Raw genomic sequence first — 21,530 nt, 5'->3', positions numbered from 1 at the left:
GATGATCTAAATGCTGCTTAGAAATGCTGCAGAGCGTAGCAGAAGGAAGAGAATAACAAAAGATAAGGAGAGCCTTTTATCTTTCTCAAGAACAGCTGAGGCAAATTTCTTTCCACAGAAGCATAAGCTTGCTCAGGACAGACTCTGAAAACAATGCATTAAATACTAGTAATTAAATCATACTAAAAGGAGCACACGTTATACCTGCTAATGCACTGGTTGTACCTTTATTGTTTCACCTCGTTCACTAACAATTCAGTGGTGCAAGGTTACCATACACAGTTAGATAATATCTGCATTGCACACCTAAGGCTATACAGCAAATGGATCAGAATTAGTACAAATACATGAACTATATTTACATTTTGTATACTCAAGCTCCAAACATCAGATATTTACAAAATAAAACATGAAAATGAAAATCTGAAATTAATGTACAGTGTTGCTGATGCACTCCTTCGCTGGGATGAAATCAGTTTGCAAAGAGATTTGTTCAAGAAGGCCACTTATACAGCGTATACCTTGTATACCTTGTGTACAGAGAGGTTGAACAGAAATGAGAACCGCAATTAAAAGAAAAGATGTATTTCAGTGCAACAGCATGTCTGATGTCCAAAGTCAAGAACATTAATGGACTGCACGTGAAGTATGAACAAGCAGAGTGGGAAATTAAGAGCTGATCCTGGGAAGCGCTGATCATCCACGACTCCCTCTGCTTCTACTCTATATCAACGTGAGCGAGAGGGAGCTCAGCACTGCTCAGGACCAGACCATTGCCTTGGCAACAGTACAAATTGGAGAGTGAGGACCCCACACCCTCCATTTTCTGATCATGTGTCTGCTCCTGTTAATTAAAAACTGTTCCAATTGACATTGGACACAACCATCTGGTTTGAGTTGGACTAGTTTTGATTTCAAACACTTAGAACGCATAAATGGCCTTCTGAACAAAAAAAATCTCCATCCTGTTCTTGAACACCTGATGTTTTTAAACAAAGAAGCACAAAATTAATACATTCCTGCTACATACAGTACAGTTCAGACCACGTATTGGTGTTATTGACCACAATGGAGAGATGCAACGCACACGTTAGAGATCCATTTTCAAGTACATTCAGCAAACCGTTCCAGAGCAGCATTAGTATCCTTCCTTCGAGCAGCAGGTGAACAACTGCATGTTCAACAAAAACACCACCACAGTATAAACTAACACAAACTAAGGCTGTGTAAGAGTACCAGAAAGATGCAATGCATAGGCAGTATATTAGTTATCGGAGAGTACCAACAGGTGTTATTCTAAAGCTAATCCTCTTTCTTATCTAATGTGCAATTAATTACAGATGTATAAATATACAATACATTACATAAAATTAAATCCCTGTAAATTAGATAACAAGCAGCAAAAGGTAAAGTCTTTGCTTTGAAATATCTTGCTGATCGGTAATCAGAACTATTACACACTAGCAAAAGGAAAAAAAGTTCTCAGTGGTTTGGAAATAATATTACCTTCCCTTCTGCATCCCAGAACATAGGAATCTTCTTTCAACAGGTACTTAAAGTGCATTTCCAAAATACAGTATAGAAGGTTTAGTTTAAAAACACCCAGGAAGCTCTTATTACAAATGACACGATTTTCATTGGGCCATTTCTCCTCCCATTTACTCGGGAACATAAAAAAACCCAAACTGTGGCACAGTTTCACTCCCAATTCTGTTTAAGAACCGCCTGTCAGTTTTACCAGCAGTGTTTCTGCTCAGTGGGCTGGCAGACCCCCAGCAGGACGCCTGGTGCCCAGTGGTTGGGTCCTGAGAGCTGTCTGACTCCAGGACTCCACAAGCACACAGCAGGTAACCAAGAGTGGGTTTTTAAACGTCAGCAGAAGGCAGCTTGGCACGTTTTTCCATCCTTGTTCTGTTCCTAAACAGAACTCTTTTAATTGTTGGGTTAAATCAAAAGAGCTTTGAAGTGAATAGAAATTTGCTTTTCTTTTTTTTTTTGCTTTGCTTTCATTTTAAAGAAAATTTCAGTTCATTTCAGTCGTCCAGTTTTAAGTAGGGAAACCAATGTCTCAGTAATTGGTGAAAATCTGTATTTAGGTCAGACCCAGAAACAGTAATGCCCACTTGAACTCCACATGAGAATTGATTTTGTCAAGATTATGCAGCTCTAAGAGATACTGATGATTAAAAATAGAATTCTGTTCTCCTGATGACCTGTTATCCACACAAACACCAAGCCATAAGAAGCTGCTTGGAATCTTCTGTTGTAAGACACTTATGTAATACAACTGTCACATCTCCAGCTCGGTATAAAATAAGCAACTGTCTCTTCCTGTTTTCAAAGGACAATCCTTTAATCGTGTTTCTATGCAATGTTTATTTACCCACAGTTCATCTTCTGGTTTATCCAAAGCAAAGACTTAGAAAACTAGTTTTCTTCTAGATTAAAAAAGAAAAGATAAAAACAAAACTTTTCATCTGTCAGTGCGTCACATAATGCCACCACTGAGATTGCGAGTCCTCCTCAGACTGGTTCCACCCCCATGGCAAACAGTGGGGATGGCGGCAGTAACAACTTAGTGCTTAAAATCAACCTACTTCATTCTCAATACATCTTGAAATCAGCTTAGCTGCAGCTCGACGAGCCCACTGCCAGCACCAGCAGTCTTAGTATGCACACACTGCAAGTGCACATCGTCCATTGCAAAACAAAGGATATCACCACTGTACTGAGAGTCGCACACACTCAACAAGACAAAACCGAAACAAAAAAAATCCTCTCTGCTAATTCCTGGGTCCCCAGGACACACACACGCTCTGGGTTCCAGTTCTGAAATAAATCCAAGGACCTTAGGAGAGGGGATGAGCACAGTATTTAATCTGAATACTACACTGATAAATAAGGATATGCCCTAGCAAGTGTCAGACTCCATCTCCCCTTTCCAGCTATGCGTTTAGGAGGTCCCAGTATGCATTGCATTTTATTTGAATGAAAAACCCACAAAGCTAATAAAAAAACTGCTCAGCTGATGGCAGTCCCACATATACTTTTGGCCACAGAAGTCCCAAGGCATGGGGTGACCTGACGATGAGTGATCTGAATTAAAATGACCTTCCTGAGCTGGCGTCACAATTTTGTTTCCCTTAGATGAACCTACTGCGATGGTGGCACAAAACCCTTTCATCTCTTCCCAAGAGAGTAAGGAACCTCAGGGTGAAATCCTGGTACGTTTGCCCAGGATCACAGCTAGCCCTACCAGCACCCAAGTCACAAAACAACAGCGTAACAATCTGAAACACAGAAAATAAAACAAACAAAAGCTTCCAACCTCCTTAAAAACCTAAGTAAGAAAGATGAGTTCACTTCTCAGAAAGGAAACTCGTTCTGCCTTCCTTTCCTGATGCAAGGAGCAAAGCTTTGCCCCAGAGAGAACTTCCATCGCAGGTCAAGAACCAACACCACCCAGCTGATCTCCAAGCAGCAAACTGTCACACCACACTGACCAGGATCAAAGTCCACCTGATCTGCCCTCAAGGAAGGATAATGTCTGAAATTAATAACCAAGGAGGTTAGCTAAAGAGAATTGCAGCAGGAAGATTAAGAGACATTCAACAATTATTCCAAAAGGAAGTGAAAGTGTCCTGCTGTTCCCTGAAGAATACTGCAAGTGCAAGGTCCAGAAAGCATTCTGTAGACAGTGGATACTTTTCCCCATTGACAGATGGGATGGCAGCTCAATATTGCAGGTACAGGATCCATGCATAAAGCAGGCATTTCAGAATGATGCCAAAGATCTGTCTTCCCTAACAAACCGATTACAAGTGTAAATGTCTTCCAAGAGGTGAGAACTGTCACTACAAGAACTAGAAAGGCTGAACTAAAAGCAGAAAGGGGAGATGTTGCCCTCCTGTGGTGATCTCCTGAAAAGGCTCCAGGAAACCATCACACTGGTTCCTTCCACAAACGTGAGGGTGAGCATCTAAAACTTCAGGGATTGTACCTAACATAATACATTTTGGTTTTCCTCACATTAGCAGTTCTGTCTGCTCAGCTCAAAGGCAGAACAGCATTACATTTTAGTGGAAGAGTTAGAGGCAAGCACTGCTCACCTGCATCCCCACAGTGAACATGGAAAGGCAGATCTCTGCAGCCAGCCCCTCCAGATTCCTTCCCTACCTCTTTCCAGCCCGTTAGACCCAGAGAGCTCAAAATCTTGCACCAAGTCCAAAGTCCAGTCTGCCCAGATAGATTTATCCAATGTCAGCTTTCAAAGGAGTTTTAATTCAGAGGCTGGAAAGCCTGAGGAGCTATTGCAGTTCCTGACTGGGTAACGTCTATATAGAAGGAACGATCTTTCCCTGGCATAGCACTTTGCCCTGAGGGAACCAATGACTATTGCCAAGTCACGAATCAAATGAAAAACCTGTAGCATTCTAGACAGACAATAATGTACAGTGGGACAGACACCAGAAGGTCAGCTGGAATGAAAAAACAATTGTTGTAGGAAAAAATCTTTTTTTTCTTTTTAGAGTCGTGCATAATCAGGTTTTTTTTCCTCCTTTTTGTTTGGCCACATGCTACTAGTAGGATTCTCCGCACAAGTGAAAAGAAACAAAGTAGTGTTAGAATATCTAGAAAATGCAATGGAGGAGGTGGGGAGGTAGGGGTTGTTAAGCCACAGGATTACATACAAGAGAAACTGGCAAGAATCACAAAGAGAAAATGAGAGGTAACACTTTTATCTATCAGAATAGGAGTTAGGGAGAACAGATGAGAACATTACATGGACTCAGTACTTCAGCTGGCCTGTCCGTCTTCGAGCCAGTTTGGACCTGCACAAGAAAGAAGTGAGAAACCATTTGTTGAATTCTGGATGTGGTCTTTTCTCCCTTCCCCAGAGTTTCTCCATCTTTTGTTCTGCCCTTTAATACAGTCCTAGCTTACTTTACAAGTTTAGAAAGTAAAATCTATTGTGAGCTGTAACCAGAAAGACTGTTCACTCTTCTGCTGTGCTCCTTTGAAGGGTGATGGGTTCTTTTAAGGCACTGCTAAGTAACATTTGACACTGCACAGCATCCTCAAATTGTATATTAATGACGTCACAAGCCAAAGCAGCAACCACTGCATTCCTTCAATTTTTCTTTTTTATTACACACTCCTTTGCTTTCCTTCAGCTCAACCATCCTGTCCATTTCTTCAAAACAAGGCTCAATTCTGTGACAAACTGCCTGTTTTTTCATGACTGTTTTTAAGCTCTTTGCCCAGGAATTGCCTCTTACCGTATCGTGCCAGCAAGAAGTGGGTTGAAGGCGTATAACCAGTCATTCATGTCTTTGTCATTGATGGCCTGGAGCAGGACCCCACGATGCTTTGTGCATACACCAAAGGTGTTGGGTGTCTGCAATATTGAGGACAATTAAAATAACGAAGCTTACAGCCACCCTCCTTCAGAGGGGAAGAAGAAGAGAGTGCTGCATCCGTTTTCTAAAGTACACAAGACTTAAAGGTCTTTCCTTTAAGTTTCACGGTCATTTCCAGGATATTACTAGTCAGACAAATGGGACATCATCCACAAAAGTTTTTATTCAAGCACGTGGACTTTAAGAGCTGCTGGGATGGACTGGTAAAGTTAATGTGACTTTTTTTTGAACACAAACAGGATGCCTGTTTAAAAAAAATATATAAAAACCAAACAGGGCCATAGTACCAACAAATGCTCATAAAACCAAACACAATCCAGCACAGCAGTTAGCCTCGGTCTCTCACAGAATTATGTCCAAATCATAAGAACCTTGAATAAATTGGGAACCACACGGGCAGAAATATCAGACGCCAGACAAATCCCTAAAACAATGAAAAGAAACGACCAACAGGATATTATGGATGTGCTACTACCTGTAGTGATGATCCTGCTCTACATATAAAACAGCTGCTCTCACACTGACCTTCACCATTGCCTGCTGATCCTCGCTGTATTCCACCTGAGCCGTGGATAAGTTTATGAGCCCTCTTTCCACAGGATCTTTGTCACTGTTGTAAATAAAAACATAGGGACGGCGGACCACCACAAAGTGCTTGGCCCAGGAGCTGGAGAGTGGCTCTTTGAAGTGGAGGTATCCTTTCTTTGACACCACAGAGCTGGCAAAACAAACAAAGCAAAGAAAAAACACCACAGATAAATACGAATACATTTTCTCCTATGGAAGGCAGCTACTGAGTACTTCTATGAACTGCAAACACACACAGGATTTGGTCCCTAATATTTTCTTAATGCTGTTGCAGACAAAAAAAAGTTCTTCTATAGCAATCCGAATTTTGTCATCACAACCATTTAGAAGTCTGACAGAGAAAGGACCCATAGAGATCTCTATTTCAGTGACTCTTTGCCATAGTTTTGATGGTAAAAAAGCATCACATTTAGGTCATTAGAAAGTGATTTAGTAGGTGCATGAATTCTGCAGACATCAAGTATCAGTACAACTCTCAGCAATCCTGCCCCCTACTTGCTATCACCTGTTTACCACCCTCAAATGGAGTATGGAACCTATAAGTCTCAAAAGCCCTTTGACAACATGCAGGAAGCCAAGATAACAGCCACTAGAACTGAAAGTATACCCAGGTCTGATTTCCTCAATATCAGGAACAAGATTCAGGAATTCATTCTTTCCAGCTCTGGCAAGATAGGAACTTTCTACTGCAGGAATTATCTGGAACTGCTCCATCTCAGGACAGGGACTGGAGGCACGAGAATTTGCTTCTGGTGTCCTTTAAATGAAAAGAAAAAAAAAGTAAATCACAGAAAGCAACTGAATCTGAGAACAGAACTTAAAGCACATCTACAACCTAGCCTGTCTTGCGAGCTTCATCTTTCAGTCCAAGTTTTTTCTATGACACAGGGAGCCTTCTGTACAATATTAAACATAACTTCCTTCAAATGTGTGGAATAAACTGTTGTGGGAGATAAGTAGTAACTGTTAGTAAGCAGTTTCCAGCTACTTCTGCCTTGTTTCTCTTGTAAAATGCAGTCACAATACAGAAACACATCTTACTACAGTTTGGTGCAGTATTTAGTGCTCCTCACGGATGTTAAACAGAGAAAGAACAAAGCTGGTTATTTCCAATTTAATCAGAAAGATCATCTATGGATACAGCTGAGAAAAAGATTTTCCTCTAAAAAAAAAAACCAACAAAAAAACTTGTGGACTCCACTTGTTAAAGATGCACTGGTCCTCAGAACAACACATCTGACTGTTCTTTCACCACAAAGGATAAAAGCATCTCAGAAGTAGAAAACAGTGGGAAGAGAATAAGTGTGCAGCAACTGCAAATGGTGAGGCACAGTTCTACACAGAGAGATATCTAACGCAGAGAAAAGGAGGAACGGGGAAAATTAGAAGTATTGCTATTATCCACAACCTGTACTTACTTCTGATCAACTGAATTGCATCTTGAATCCACCAGAGAAGGACAGGTAGAGGAAGGTGTGAGGGTAGCACTGCTGAAACTTGACACTGATGGGTCCCGTCCAATGGGAGAAATATCAGACAACTACAGGCACACATACACACAAAATATCAGAGGGGGTTTTTGGCAGCTGGTGTTCAGTCCTAGCTAGAATGCAGTATTTCATGTGCAGAAGGCTCAGGCAATAGAAAAGTATTTCCCTACTCAGTGGTAAAAAAAATTCTTGCATAAAACTGGAACAAAACCATCTGTGGGTTAAGATACAACAGTTTCATACACGCTGCTTGCTATTAATTTCTACTTATTCACACTTTGACTTTCTCAACAGAATATCAGATTGCCTGGTTTGCCACATGGTGATACATATTCCTACTTGTATTCTTAAGAGTGATACATTCTTTTGCATAGGGAAAGTGGACACAGTTATACAAGCACCTCCAGTCTGCTGATGAGCCAGAAGCTCTACCACTGTTCAAATTCACATCACCTCTAAATTCCTTCAGTAGTCTCTGGAAGCTGATTCTGAACAGCCAAGTACTTCAAACAGACTGCATTTAAAGGGAGGTAATACAAACTCTTCGGTCTTTTCATACTATCAACAGATTCTACAATCTACAAATACACTGTCATTGTTGTACAAATATAGTGTTGTACTGCATGAAGTCCTTACCTTACAGTCACTGATGCTGTTGTACACTTGGTTAAACTCCCGATTGAAAGTGTGAGTCAGAAGCTGTAGACACTGAGAGGAGGAGAAACAAAGAAAATGATTTTAATTTTACCTTTTCAGGGAAATTAAAGCAAGGCAACCTGTAACACACTTGGCAACCCCTGAGAAAATATGGAAATTCTAAAGTGCCATGGAAAAAAAACAAATAAAAAAAAACAGAAGAGGGGAATAACCACTTCTCTTATTAAAATTGTAAAGTTTAGTTTATAAAACACCTAATGAAATTCACCACTATCTGGGAAGTTCATAATAGGTCATCATCTTTACTAACTCCGCTCAGACCCTTGCTGCTTTTCTCCTGTGTTATACCTTGGTGGCCAGCTCCTTCTCACGATCCACCAGACTCTCTATGTCTGTAGAGTCATAGCCACTGCTCTCACTGGGCGTCACAGCACTCTCAAATGTTGTGGTGGAAATCTGCGAGGAAATGCTGGTGGAGGTGCTGAGGGTTCCACTGCTCAGACTGGGAGACAATGAGTCGCTCAGAGACTTGGGGATGCTGTCACCAAGCTTTTCACGAAGCAAAAGGAAATGCCGGGTTTTTTCCACCTAGAAAAGAAAAGAAATGAGTATCATCTGACTCAGGACACTCTCTAGTTTACAGCCACTTAGTTCCTGTGTTCTCGTAAGACTCACACAAGTAAACATTTCCATCTACTCTGTAAGAGAACATATTTAAATCTCAACTTTGAGAATAAACTCAGATTTGAGAACTGCTCAGCTCAGAAGGTCAGGCAGTATCTACACTAAATGCAAACTCAGACGTACAGCTGCCCTTTTGCTTTCCCTTGCTCTCTTCACATACCTCGTGCAGCAGCTCTAGTTTCTCCAGTTCCCACTGATGCTCCAGGATGAGGCTGTCTCCTCGAGGCCTCCAGCCTGCCAGGTTCTCTTCTCCACGCACGTATGCCACAGACGTATCCAGGACTTTCCTCCTCCTCCTCTGCATTCCTGAGCAGTCAGAAACAATAGCACTCTTTTTAAAAACACAGTCTGAGGGAAAGCACCGAGAAGCACTTGTCAATTAGCAATCTAATGAATCAACCTGCTGCTGTCTGGCAGGAAACGCACAAGGCGATACGTTCTTTACAGCAACCACACATCGGAGAGGTTGTGTCTGATTTGGCTTCCTCGCTTCATTCAGGTATTTTCTATTTACTGCCATTAACGTTCTGGCACTCCTATGAAATGCAGAAACTGCTTCTCATCAAGACAAGGATTTACTCTGTTCTGCCTAGGATTTTTACTCTAATATTTCAGTGCACAGTACTTTAATACAGATACTCCTGGTAACTGCTTACCGGGACTTCCTGTGTCTGCCATTTTGCATAAACTTAGTTCATAGATCCCAGTCACTCGATTGCTGTTCACAAGAAAACAGAGGAGAAAAAAAAATACTATCTTCAGAAATAACATGGAGGAGCTTTAATTTTGTGTCCCCAAACAGAAGCTGAAGCATAAATCCTTTCTACAACTACATCCATCTAGCATAAAATAGCCAGGACATGCTGCAAGATCTCTAAACATGGCATTTTCCTCAATTTCTTTTTTTTTTTTAACCTCCCCCCCCCCACTAAAAGCTGCCATTGCAACAGCAGCTTTCAGGTTGGCATCAGGATCACCAATGCAGGCTTGAAATATGAATCTCTCGTCCCAGCTGTTCAGAGAAAAGGTTGAAATAGGGCCATTAGAGAGATAAGCCACGAGTTTCTCTGAAAAGCAAGCAAGAAAAAAAAGCTCAAAGCCATTCTGGAGAAATATTAGCTAAAGCAGACCTTCTCACCGTGCCCTTTCCATAGCTTCTAACACCAAACAGCAGAAGTACCAACTCCACTTACGAATCTGGAGATTTGGAGTAGCCACTGCCAAAGAGATTGCGCAGCGATCGTGGTGGGGAGATCTTGGCATCACGTGAGTAAAAGACCATACAAACATCCTTTGTTATAACAGCAGGCTGAATGCAGTGGTCAAGCTAAGAAAAAGAAAAAAAGAGTGAATGAGTGTCTGCAGGCAACTATGCTATGTTATACAACTTCTTTTTTTTGGTAGGACAGCTTCTTGAAATAATTCTTGTTTGGGTGTTGGTGGGGTTTTTGGTTTGTGCCTTCATGAAAGAGAATTGTTAAAATCATCGTGATGCATCTTGTGGGTGAAATCATTGTACTACAGAGAACAGCAGCATCTCCCAAAACCAAGAGCTGGGCCACTGTCTGCAACACTGGTAGTACATCAAAAGATTTTGAGATAGAAAGATAGATAAAATGAGGCACAGAAAGGTAACAAGGTCATCAGTTTCACTTGACATTGGTTGTGAGGCAGTAATGCTCTTCAATATGTTAATTGTGAATAGGTTTTTCCACTTTGTCCTCAGAAAATGAATACAGACTTCCACTGGCTTCAGGATTTCACTTCTCAGACACACGCTGCCTGCTGTTTGCAGTGGTTCTGTATGAGCAACAACCAGATAAGAAAAAACAGAATTCTAACCTCCAGGTAAGCAGAAAGGGTCATATATATCTTCTCTCCATATGGGGTCACTCGATTGAGGAGAAGGGAGTTATGCAAGGAGCTATCCCAAACTGCTTCAAACCGATAAAACGTCCTGCAAAAAAAGCACAGCAAGAGCTCAGAGTTCCTCTGCACCCCTCCCTCTCACTGGCCAGGCAAAGCTCTTCCTCACCACCATCCAATGCAACTGTTACTGACCACAGTGGTTTGCACGACGAATACTTGAAGCAAAAACATCTTTCTTCTTCCTCAAGTTTACTTACTTCTACTGCAAATAGTTTGGCATAAGATGCCATTGCTTGTTTTCAGAAAGGCTCACATAAAAGACAAAAGCAGGAATGTGGACGAGAACAAAAGCCATCATAACACCACAGGGAAGACTGCTTCCAAACACAGCTTCTCTCTTTTGATTCAGGTGTAATTCAGTCCAGATGGATCTCCAAAGTGTATGGGAAGATTTATTCATTCTAAATCCTTAACCCTATATCATAAGACTGGCATTTAGTAACAGAAGACATCTTTGTGACAGTGATATAAAACCAGTAGTTTCTGATAGTTAATCAGAATGACTGACAGGCAGGGATAAGCCTGAACTCAAGCAATAAAGATTTCTTTCCATTTCCCTAAAAGCTTCAAGTGAAAACTTGCAGATCTAACACTAACTTTTTAAAGAAATCTCTTTGATTTGTACATGGCAAGAAAGGAGCTGAAGCCTCCCACAGTCCTACTGCAGCAATCAGGAACGGCCAATTGTTCAGGTAAAAAGTGAGAGACAGCATCACACAAAGGACACTAAGTCCTAATTTATGGTGTCAAAACTGTACTCTCTAACTTCAGAAAACAAGTTCTCTCCTTTCTCTAGGTAGAGTCTGACTTTATTTATGTTCCTTTGGAAAAAAGTCTCAGCATTCTGGGATACAGCAACTTTTCCAGTTTTTTACACCAAAGGAGGCATAAACATTAAGCAGCACAGAACTAAATGCTCCCTTAGCAAAATGGTGCTTTCTGGATCAGTGTCAAGTTGGAGTCAAACACAGCTTTGAGACAGATACTCTATTGGATTTTGTCTAGCCAGGAAGACAAATATACACAGGCCTGTCTGTCTAAACCAGAACTTGCTAGAATAGTCACAAAGAGAGACAAAGAAATGGAAGTGAGCAAACAAGAGTAAAATAGAGCACAGAAAAAGCAAAGCACAGGAAACAGGAGAAACACGTGGAAGGCACCAATGTACAGTCAGAAATGATTACTAAGTGGATTTTGGTGTTAGTTAGAGGCGGTTAATTGAAAGCACTGAAGACTTAAGCCTTCTCTTTTTCAAACAGGCAGAACACAGAAAGCAGACCACACATTGCCCAAGACTGTGCAGCTTTTCCTGTGATCCACAGGAAAACCTGGAAGGTGAAAGAGGAATCCAGTCTGAGCAGCCACTGAACGCCTCGCTTCTTTGCCAACTGGTAAACTAAGAAGTAGCAACCACATGGTTAAATTTCATATGCAAATCCAGCCTAAGAGTGGAGGCTGAATGCCAGTCACATGGCAGCCACAGCTTTTTGTTCAGTGCAACTGTGAGCTGGAATTTCAAGTAGCTTAATCATTCAGCTCTTGCTTGGTGCTTCAAAGATGGCAAGCATTACAGAGTCAAAGACAGTAAGATTCCAAATCTAGTTCTGATACAGAACAAAGGAAGAGAACTAGGAAGGACTATGAATAGAGACTGCATTGTGACAGTGCATTCTGAGGATCAGAGAGACTCAACAATGGAAGCTGCCTATTGTGTGTGAAGGAAAATTTACCTTCACACATTCCTTACTGAATTTTACCTGAACAAATCCCTGACACGGGGCAGGAAGAGATGTACTACTTCTACAAGAGCTAAGCTGTGTGCTAACAAAATTCATTAACTAAAAGGCAGATGGCAGCAATACAAAATACATAAAGCATTCTATTTTCAAGAATCTTTATGTGCAAGGGAAGCAAACAGAAAATACCTAGGCATATCCTTATCAAGAAAGAGCCTGTAAAAACACAGAAAGAGCTTTGGTTAGTGCAGCCAAAAGCAGAACAGAGAAGCAACAGCCGAGAGGAACAGAAAAGGCTGGCAAAATAAAAACACCACCATAAAACAAGTCTGTGGACAATGAACAAACATGAGACATGGATCAGAGCTTCAATCGCACACCATCACCCTGCCATGCACTCATCTCCCATGTTAAACTTTGGCACTTCATTAAGAGATGGTCAGCAGTCTCATTACACCAACCCTCATCCTTCATCCATCCAAGCACCCTTCCTGATAAGAAACTACAGAGCTATACAGGAGTTTCTTCAAACTGCTAGAGTACAGAAGGTACTGCACTTCTCCACTGCAGACCTTGTTGTATCAGACTGGAAATCCTCAAGTCCCACAGATCCTGATTCATTATTTCAAATACTCTAGAAGTAGAATATCCTATTCTACAAGGAGGCAAGAGATAACTGCTAAAAATACTATCACTGTACATGTTTATAGACACTAGGTGGCAGGAAAACTTTCAGTTGGCAGGAGCAGCATCCTGATCCCACCTTTAATATTGCAGTGATATTTCAAAGTCCAAGCCTCTGATGGAAAAGGAAATTAGAGGCTGTTTCAGTGCCTGGAAGCACACTGCCTCCAGAATTCAACAGCTGCTGCAGAGACAAGCTCCCAGACAATCCCTTTCCCTCCAGAAAGGCTCAGATATCCAGAGATATTCCTGCTTTGCATCAGCCCAGTGGAGCCACAGAGCCGTCAAGTGACGTGGTTATGTCAGAGCAGGAACAGACTTTGCCAGCAACACAGCACTTTGCTTCACTGCCCCTCATTACAGAGGCTGGAGCAAAACAACAAGGAGTCTGGCTGATCTTCACAGAAATGAACTCAAATGAGGAGATACATGCAGCCTAAAGCATCTCAGAGTGGAGCCCTACTGTTGCCCGAATGATTGCAGTGCAGATACATCTTATCAGAACTTGAGTCGATTTGTGAAACATCTTTATAAATCCACAAACTGTGAAGTTTAATTTAAAAAGCATGGCTCTGGCTTAGTTCATCATATGCTTGTTTCAGACCTAACACAGGTATTCATTCAGCCATAAATGTATCCCTCTGAAATGGCCCTTCTTACAATGCTTTATTCTAGCAACAAGCCCTAATATCACTTTACAAGTTCTGGCCTGAATTCTGAGACTCTCTTAAAGCCTTTCCTTCCTCCCATAACTGTCCTTACAAGTGGAAAGTCATCCAAATGCATTATCAGAGTATCTTTTATGCAGAGGAACAGACTCCAGCGTTATCTAGAAACTACTGTAACACTCATTCTCTGCCTGCATACCCTGCGCCCACGGAATTCTGCACTTAACCTTTAGCACCATTCAAAGTTTTTCAAACATTCTACCAATACTTCACATCAAAGGAATTTTAGATTCCTGCTAAAAAGAGTCTCTTTACATGCTCACCTATTGGAGCTGTGAGATGACTTCAGGTATTTTGCAGAGATAATATTCAAAGACAAAATAGCATCCACAGCAGCTTCATCGACTTCTGCTTTGTTTCTTATACGTCCTGATAAGGGGAGAAGAAGGAAATCAATTAAATCTTGAAATACAGAAATAAACTGCTTTTTCAATTTTCATTTCACACTGTGATTAAAGCAGCAGCTTTAAGTGAAAACTGCAAGATTTAAGTTTTTCTTCCAGATCTTTTTCAAAATCCAACTGCTCTCATATCCAATATTGATTAAGACAGCAGAGAAAGACTTGAAGAGAAATTACCATTAGTACTTTTTCTTCTTCACACAACAACAAACAAAGCAGAACACACTTACCAACAACCAGCTCTCGTACATCTTTCCAGTGCAACTCATTGCCTTTCTCATGGATGATGGTGACTGTGATTCTGCGTTGGATTCCCTGGTAGAGTTCAAAACCAAAAGTTTACTCTGGGGAAGTATTCCCACCCCACACACTATCATCTCTTTTGCACTTACACTGTAAAAACACATAGATCAAAATTCTTTGTCTTATTAAGGAAATAACTGGAATGCAGCCATTATTCCCAACTAAAGAGCTGTTCCTATCCATGTAAGAGAGTAAGTTTGCAAAGTGAACAGTAAAGCCTCTGAAAGTGAACTGGGAATTTGAAAGTAGAGAAAAACAAAGTAAGGCTATGAACAATATTGAAGTAGGACTGTCTTTCAAATCCAGCTAAAAACAAATTATTATTAAGGATTATTGCAGTAGTATTTGTGATTAATTACAAGCATTTAAAATGCACTGAGATGTGGTCATTGTACAGATCTGTCTTACAGCCACATGCAGTAAGAAAAAACAATGAAATCTGAGTCCACACACTCTTTCAGTGATCCTGGTGCAGAAGTTAGAGAACACCAGAGGCACTCAGCTGGTGTTTTAAAAAGACTTTCATCTTTCATGATTAGAATGCATGCTGATAATCACAGGAAACAGCACTATACCAAAGGTCAAACATTCTCCACAGTGCTCAAAGCTTACAGACTAAATTCAGACTGAAAGATGACTGACCCTACAGCTATCATTAGACAGCTTATAGGAAAGGAAAAGACATGAGAGAGGCAAAAATCTATCATTAGCACTCTAATCCCCTGCAGAGATGAAACTTGCTGCTCTACAGCCTTCATGAGTACCTGGTGAAGCAGGAATGTCCCCTGACAAGGCAGGCATCCAGTGTGGTCCACAATAGCAGGAATATACCTGTGTGAGACACAGAAATCAGCATGCAGGAAAAACATAATAGCACTGCAACATTAAACCGTATTCTGCCACCAACATTTACCTCTCTGTATAATATCTGAAGAAATAAGACTGCTTCTACCAACATTTACAATGGATTTGTTCATTGCTGATAAAAATGCACGGCTAATGGTGGTGACTATATTGAAAAATAGTGTTTTGTAACCAAGAATTTGCTCTGTCAAATAGTGTTATTGTGCTCTTCTTATCTGCTGTAGTTTCCATGGAAGGAGGAAAGTAGGAGACAACTTTCAGAGTGACCTACATACATCCAGAGATGGGGACTCCATCACTGCCCTGGGCAGCAGTACCAGTGCTTAACCACCACTCAGTGTGAAGGAATTCTCCACGACATCCAATCTAAACCTCCTCTGCAGAAACACCAGACCATTCCCTCACGTCCAATCTTCTGCAAAACTCTGCAGAACTCACTTCTCAACATCATGTCTGAAGACTTGTCAGGGCAAGACTTCCTGCTTTGCAGAACATAAAATACACTACAGAAGTCACCTAGCCAAGTATGCAAGTAATTTAAATTCATGGCCTAAGCACAGGAAAAAAATGTCCCCAGCCCCGGTGGGGATGCCATTGGGCTTTCAAATGGAGACACTTCAAGTGTTAAGGAATGCCAATTCTGTCTCTTCAATCCTTTCCAATGAGGACAAACGTCAGCAGAATTTATACCCCTTTGATACAAACTAGACAGAGAGCAGAATAACATAAGCCAGACTACCTTCAGATGATGATTGCTAAACAGCCACCTTGTCATAGAATGACTAGGGTTGAAAGGAACCTCAAAGATCATCTAATTCCAACTCCATCCAAAGACCATTGTCTGAACAGAACAAGGTAAAAGATCTACTTCCTATTAACCACTGTTCTTAAAACAAGAATGATTAATGCTTGACTTACTCGCCAGTTGGCTCCAATTCACTGATCTCAAACCAGACAAGAAGGTCGTATTTGCTCACGCTGTGGCCCAAGCTGGGTTTGCTCATAGTATTCAGCTTTGTAGCAGGCACTTAAAGACAAAAGAATGGTTTATAAAGACCATGTATTCTGTGCACACATTCAGATCACGTTTTGTTCCATGATGATAAGGTTTACAGCACTATTCCTCAAAGCGCTGGTATCAATACAGGTAACTTAGATTAAAAACAAAAATAAAGATCACAATAAAACAGGAGTGTACAGAGGAAAAAAACTGGTAGAAGTATGTAACAGAAGTCTCTGCAGCTTCACGGGAAAGCAGTTTCCTCAGATGTCCACCACTACTTTACTGTTTAGCAGTTTGGAGTTTAGAATTGGTCTCTTAATCTGCAATATATATATATGTATTTTTAAACATAGAATGCATTTTCCCTTCCTCACAGAAGAAAGTAAATTAAGAACTTAAAAATGTGGTCTTCATTTTTATGTTGTCAAGTGCTTGTCTCCTGTACCAGCTGTGATAAAATGTGCACATAAAGAAGCTGAATAAGACTTAATGCAGAGAAAGAAAGGATCAGTGCTGTACACATCAAGTAGTAACAAAACATGATGAACAAAACAGAAGCCTCTACAGAACGCAGCAGAACGACTCTATATCTGCTTTTTCTCATCAAGAACATTTCAAGATTATTTACAGAAAATATGAAAACAGAGGTCTGCGAGATTTTGGGGAACAAACACAGGGCCACACAAGGATCTGTGATACTTAGCATCCAGGAGCTTATTTTCTCTAGCATAAACATAAACATAAACATGGCATCATCTTTCTGTATCTGTAGGCACAGCAGTTCTACACCCATGAATACTTCAAGATAACAGTAAGGAACAAGGACTCCTGAAGCACGTTTTAAGACTACTTCTACCTCTACCATAGATCACATTTGGCTACTAACCATCTCGTTTAGGAGCCCGCTCACTCTGACAGCTGGGAACAGGCAGAAACAGAAAGGGTGGCAGCTGGTCAGCCCCATCCTGGAAAGCAGCCACAGCAGAGGATGCAAGCACGTTGGCATGCTCGGATAGTGTGTTCAGCACATGCACGTTTACATAGCCAGACATAAGATACCTAATTAATTCAATTTTTCTTTCGTGGTCTGCAAAGGGAATGGAACACACAAAAACAGCGATGGTAGAAACATGCAGGTGAGAGTAAGCAGAAGGAGTATGGGATGAAATAGGGGAAAAAAAAAAACACCAGAAGAGTTCAGCATGCATTGTTAAAATAAAGCAAAGAAAAACAAGAATAATCTCAACAAGACTGGCTCAGTGATCAAAAACGTCATGCAGCAGAAAGACAGTGATTAATGAATATTTCCAGGCAAGTGCTCAGTAAGCACATGGAGAGTCACAGCCAGAACTCATGGAATACTTTTAACACCTCACGAGGGGAATTCTGCCCTTTAATGACCCAAGGTGCATTTACTGCAAGAAGAGGTTGAATATATAAAGAGGAAGATAGACAAAGATGGATCCGATGCCCTTTGCAGAGTTCACTCCATTTCTTTTCTTGGTGCCCTCATTGGCTCACATGTATACTAAACCTTCATCTTCCATGTCAAACAAACTTGTGATGCACAGAATTGGAGAACTGTTCTCACCTGGCTTTGAGAGTGGCATAGGGGGAGGAAAGAATCTTCGAGAAGGCTGTGGAGGGCTATAGAGAAATGAAGACAGAATTTTTAGAGGCAGCTAAGCAAAGTTATATACAAATAGATGCAGACACACACAAACACACTAATATATGTCTTCAAAAGGACTCCCACAATCCTATGAAAATATCACCAGCCACAACAAGTGGACTCAGCACACTTCTCTGACTAATAGAAATCCTTTTTCTACTGCAACTTAATTAATTCTAGCTATTGAGGAAAAATATTTATTTATACTCTCCAACTACCCACCATCATCCTGCACCGAAAATATAACTGGGTAACAGACATTTCCCAAAATACCTCCAGGAAAGGGCACAAGCCTCTACTGACATTTTCTTTTAAAACTTGCACATGCTGCCTCTTCACAGCTGCTGCTTTCAGCAGGAGTGCTTACCAGATCAAGTAATCCAACCAGCCTCCTCTCCCTTAAGCTGCTGAAGAAGGGGTTAGAGGTCCTTTCCCCAAATCCAAGCCTTCAAATGCTCAGTACTTCCAAAACGGGGAATACATTGAAAGCCTTTTGTTTTCCCCTTAATTTTGCCTCTCTTCCTTTTTCATCCTCTCTTTATGCATCAGGCCACTTGTTCTGAGGGAATACTGCACCTTGCAGAGCACGAGGATTTACCCAGAAGTGGGATCTAAACCCTCCAGCAATACGCTACTGCCAGCATTTGTAGGGTGGATGCTGCAGAATCAGCAGAGCAGCAACCTGTGTTTGACATGGTAAGACAATCCCATCACTCATTAACAAAATACACTCTGCTGGGTAAGCAGGCCTCTGCCAGCACACGTACGTTAGTCAGGATCCCTACTCAGGAGGGTGCAGCTATATAACTTCAGGAGTATGAAAAACTGCCTCAACTGCAGAAGTAACCTGAACTGTATCACATCAGCCTTTATGTCAGAACAGCAAACAATACCTATTGAGATCCTGTCCTTGCAGATGTAGAGGATGCTGCTGGTAATGTCCAAAGACTTCAAAAACAATAGGCTTTGTTTTGATGTACTCCACAAATGATTCTGTCACTTCCACAGCAATCTGTTAAACAAATAAGGAGAGAAATTGAAGCAAACAGAAAAGAAGCCTAAAAAAATGTGAATTACAATTTTAGTAGTCTACAGTCTTCACACTGTTTAGAGGAGCTCCCAAGAAAAAAAAAAAGTAGCTGCATTCCTTTTAGTTCTAAGGATTAATTCTTATCTCTAGTAAAGGAAAAACTGAAAGCCTCAGTGTGATGCATTTCAAGCAGCAGGAGAGGAAGCCACATGCAGCAAAGCAATTCCACAGTTCATGACAACAGATTTATTCTGTTCATTTGAGATCATGAGAACTGCTATTCATACATATTTTACTTCCTGAATTCTAGACTGCTTTCATTGAACATCCTGGAATGGGAACAGAGATTTTAAAGGCAGGAAATAGATGCGAAACAGTGGAGTTAAATCTTCCACGTGGAATCATTCTGTGATTTGTTCTCCACTGGGGATTACATCATCCATCTGATCACTCCTCCTATTGTCCATTCTTAGCAATTCCCCTTCTCCCTCCTTCCTACACACCTCTCAGGAGCTTAACAGGAAGGATACCCACAACTCCCCAGTGCTATAACAATCACTTACCATTCATTAGAAGTTGTACTTACGTTCTGAACGTGGTAAAAACCAAGCGGAGTCCCTCGACCGTTGTTTTTGAGAGGTTCTGTTGAGAAAGCTTCATCATGACGGTGTAAAAAGCTTCATAAAAATGAAAAACACACACAAAAAAACAGCTTAATGGAGACTGCTGTGCTGTGAACCCAACAGCAAAAGGAAACTCATGCATTTAGTCTGCCAGAGGTTTACATGACAGTCACGTATAGCTTAGAATCTTTGGGACCACAATTCTCATACACTGGGGCCAACATTCCTGTTTTGGTTTTATGACACCTAAATTGTATTCTCTTTCCTAAGAAACTAAATCCAACAGCACTTTTACCAGAGGGATATTGATTTACTCAAGGGTCACACATGTTTTGTGCCTGGGCATTTGAATATTGCTAATTAAACAGGAAAAATTCGAACAAAACCCTGAAGAAGCCAATTCTAGAGCCTGCTGATTCTTAATTCCTTTCTGCAAGACTTTACTCCTTGACACCACGCTAACACAAGGCAGGCATTGTTCACTGCAGGAATTCTGATAACCAACAGTGTTTTTCTCTGCTGCACCACTGCTTTGAAAAGCTCTCCATCAGATCCTTTGTTGCCTGCTATTATTTGTGCTCATTATTAAACCATCCATTGTCTAATGCAAACAAGAGCAAATTCTTACTTGAACTGGCAGAAGATGTCTGCATATTCAGGAAGGATGCCACTGGCCTGCAGCACTGTCACACGGAAGGTAAACACACTTCCCAGCTTCAAGTGATTACCAATTTCTTCAGTGAACCCTTCCATAGTCATTTTTCCATCCAGCAGAGTGGATGACTTCAAGTCTGAAAGAAACAAACAGCCCACAGTGTTAAACCTTTGTTTGGGTGATTTTTTATGTCTTGATTGCTGGTTTGTTGTTTTTTTTCCTTAAACATATTCCTTCAGGCAGCAACGTATTCCCAACACACATTCAAATTGCTTTTTATGATAACAAAAAGCCCAAAGTACACAGAAACAGTTGTTTCTGCATAGCTCTTCAAACACAGAACTCGGCATCTGCCATATGCAATGCATTAGTAACAACTCCTCCCAGTTAATCATGCTTTTTAAGGACATCTCAAATCCCTTTTTAGCACTGACTGAAATTGTCCGAAATTCTCCATAGGTTTCTCAAAAAAAAAACCATACTACAAATCTCTTGCTTACCCAGTTCATTCATTCTGTTTATCTCCTCTGGAGGAGTGACAACCTCTGAATTCTGTCCCTGCCCTTCCACAATTCTCAATTCTTCCAATGACAGTCCAGACCGAGTCATTGCGACAGCAGAAAAATCGCTCTGAAAAATTAAGTTGCATTTAACGGATGCCTGCAGTTTCCTGTTTTCCCACGTCCCTCTTCCTATGTGAATTAATATTTCTGTTAGAAGCACAAGCTATTGGGCTCAAAGACACTTAATTCAATTTTAACACTTACCTTATCGAAATATTCATTATCAAATGAAATTTTAGCTGTGCCTGACTGTCGAATACCAGATCCATAATCAGGGGCTTCTTCATCAGCTAAAACACATCAAGAAGAAAGGAAAACAGCATAATGGGTGAAGAGCAGAGAAAAGCAGTCAACTGATAACAGAACTCTTCAGTGTGGGAGATCAAGACAAGCCACCAGGTTTAACTGTGAATATACCTAAACTTTATAGAAACTTCTGAATGCAAAATGACCTTAATACTCATTCTTACTACTTGTTTACATCTAAGTATTACAGTGGA

General features: G+C 40.9%; 1 protein-coding gene across 10 annotated transcripts in view; it reads right to left on the bottom strand.

Moving 5' to 3' along the window:
* Positions 1-208: 208 nt before the first annotated feature.
* The window catches only part of KIF1B (kinesin family member 1B), an 82,907-nt gene continuing 61,585 nt past the window's right edge, over positions 209-21,530 (bottom strand). For all 10 annotated transcript variants that reach the window (XM_052691430.1, XM_052691437.1, XM_052691433.1 and 7 more), the window contains 21 exons: positions 21,235-21,320; positions 20,968-21,097; positions 20,441-20,603; positions 19,776-19,866; positions 19,053-19,171; positions 18,079-18,134; positions 16,403-16,511; positions 15,385-15,451; positions 14,548-14,632; positions 14,180-14,285; positions 10,682-10,796; positions 10,033-10,166; positions 9,496-9,557; positions 9,000-9,145; positions 8,504-8,743; positions 8,135-8,206; positions 7,427-7,548; positions 6,616-6,765; positions 5,946-6,138; positions 5,280-5,398; positions 209-4,832 (listed from right to left, as the gene is read on the bottom strand). In XM_052691430.1, coding sequence (XP_052547390.1) covers positions 4,790-4,832; positions 5,280-5,398; positions 5,946-6,138; positions 6,616-6,765; positions 7,427-7,548; positions 8,135-8,206; positions 8,504-8,743; positions 9,000-9,145; positions 9,496-9,557; positions 10,033-10,166; positions 10,682-10,796; positions 14,180-14,285; positions 14,548-14,632; positions 15,385-15,451; positions 16,403-16,511; positions 18,079-18,134; positions 19,053-19,171; positions 19,776-19,866; positions 20,441-20,603; positions 20,968-21,097; positions 21,235-21,320 — 2,408 coding nt within the window. In that variant the 3' untranslated portion in view covers positions 209-4,789. The remainder of the gene's footprint in view (positions 4,833-5,279; positions 5,399-5,945; positions 6,139-6,615; positions 6,766-7,426; positions 7,549-8,134; positions 8,207-8,503; positions 8,744-8,999; positions 9,146-9,495; positions 9,558-10,032; positions 10,167-10,681; positions 10,797-14,179; positions 14,286-14,547; positions 14,633-15,384; positions 15,452-16,402; positions 16,512-18,078; positions 18,135-19,052; positions 19,172-19,775; positions 19,867-20,440; positions 20,604-20,967; positions 21,098-21,234; positions 21,321-21,530) is intronic.

The sequence above is a fragment of the Tympanuchus pallidicinctus genome, unplaced genomic scaffold, assembly GCF_026119805.1.
Source record: "Tympanuchus pallidicinctus isolate F22 unplaced genomic scaffold, pur_lepc_1.0 scaffold29, whole genome shotgun sequence".
In the NCBI taxonomy this organism is placed as follows: domain Eukaryota; kingdom Metazoa; phylum Chordata; class Aves; order Galliformes; family Phasianidae; genus Tympanuchus; species Tympanuchus pallidicinctus.
The sequence above is the reverse complement of the archived record's forward strand: the minus strand, read 5'-3'. Positions and strand labels throughout refer to the sequence as shown.